This window comes from Bison bison, unplaced genomic scaffold, assembly GCF_000754665.1.
Source record: "Bison bison bison isolate TAMUID 2011002044 unplaced genomic scaffold, Bison_UMD1.0 scf7180017864492, whole genome shotgun sequence".
NCBI lineage: Eukaryota > Metazoa > Chordata > Mammalia > Artiodactyla > Bovidae > Bison > Bison bison.
The window spans coordinates 8,580,108-8,581,358 of record NW_011495051.1 but is presented as its reverse complement, the minus strand read 5'-3'; the positions used below and the strand labels follow the sequence as shown (position 1 = coordinate 8,581,358).

Here is a 1,251-nt window from a genome sequence, read left to right as displayed (position 1 = left end):
GGGGACCCGCCGTTAGAACGACCCCGGCCCCGCGAGGATCAGATGTGCATCTCCTGATACGCCCCCCGCCTGGCCCTTCCCTCCCGCAGGGAGCGGCCGCACCTGGAGATTCGGATCCGATCCCGGACCGGGAGATAAGAGAAGATCTCCAGCAGGACCGAGTCGGGCAAGTCGGCAAAAGTCGCCATGATCCCGTTGACACGCACTTCCGCTTCCGACTAAAGGAACCCGGGTACTCGCCCTGTGGGGGCCCTAAGAAGCGGGGGGAAAAGAGGGTGCGGACAGGGAGGTGGTCGCAGTTTCCGGTAGCTGACGGAGTTTCGGCTTCCCTCTTCAGGGGATGTGGCTGGATCTGGCAGCCAGTCCAGCACGGTATCAGAACTCCGCACAGAGGATAGGGCTAGGGACTGGGACCTAGCCCGGAAGGCGTGGCTAAGGCGATAACGAAGTCCAGGGCGGGGTTAAGGTGGGAACAAGACTCGGGGGCGGGGCCGGAGAGGCGGGCCAAACACAGAAGGCGTGGCTCGGGCGACATTGAGGCCTGAGGCGGGGTTAAGGGCGGGAACGAGACTGGGGGCGTGGCTGGAGATTAGGACCGAGCTCCTAATGCGTGACTGGGCGATTAAGTGAAGTGAAGCTGCTCAGTAGTGTCCGACTCCTTGCGACCCCATGGACTGTAGCCTACCAGGCTTCTCAGTCCATGGGATTTTCCAGGCAAGAGTACTGGAGTGGGCTGCTGATGCCGAGCCCTAAAGGGCGGGACCAAAAGCGGAGCTCTAGGCAGAGAGAGAAGTCCCTATTTTTTTACTTAATAATGCTTTTTTGTGCATGAGAATAAATTTGTAGAAGTGATATAGCTTGTTAAAAGACACTGAATTTTTTACTTTTACTGATGGCGCCAAATTGTTCTCCACAGAGCCTGAATTGACACTTCCTGCACATATATAACACTCATTTTTAAAGTTGCCAAGTCATAAGGGCAGTGAAATTTATTGAAACACTCCTGTATTGATGAGCATTCAGGTTGCTTCCAGGCAAGCTAAACAATACTGGAGCTAAACATTCTCTTATATACATATATTAGTTCAGTTCAGTTCAGTCACTCAGTCGTGTCTGATTCTTTGGGAACCCATGGACTGCAGCACACCAGGCTTTCCTGTTCATCACCAACTCCCGGAGTTCGCTCAAACTCATGTCCATCGAGTTGGTGATGCCATCAAACCATCTCATCCTCTGTCGTCCCCTTCTCCT

At 54.0% G+C, this 1,251-nt stretch overlaps 1 protein-coding gene across 1 annotated transcript in view; it reads right to left on the bottom strand.

Moving 5' to 3' along the window:
- Positions 1-551, bottom strand: part of FBXL12 (F-box and leucine-rich repeat protein 12) — a 7,064-nt gene extending 6,513 nt beyond the window's left edge. The window contains 1 exon segment of the mRNA XM_010828396.1: positions 103-551. Coding sequence (XP_010826698.1) covers positions 103-188 — 86 coding nt within the window. The 5' untranslated portion in view covers positions 189-551.
- Positions 552-1,251: the final 700 nt, after the last annotated feature.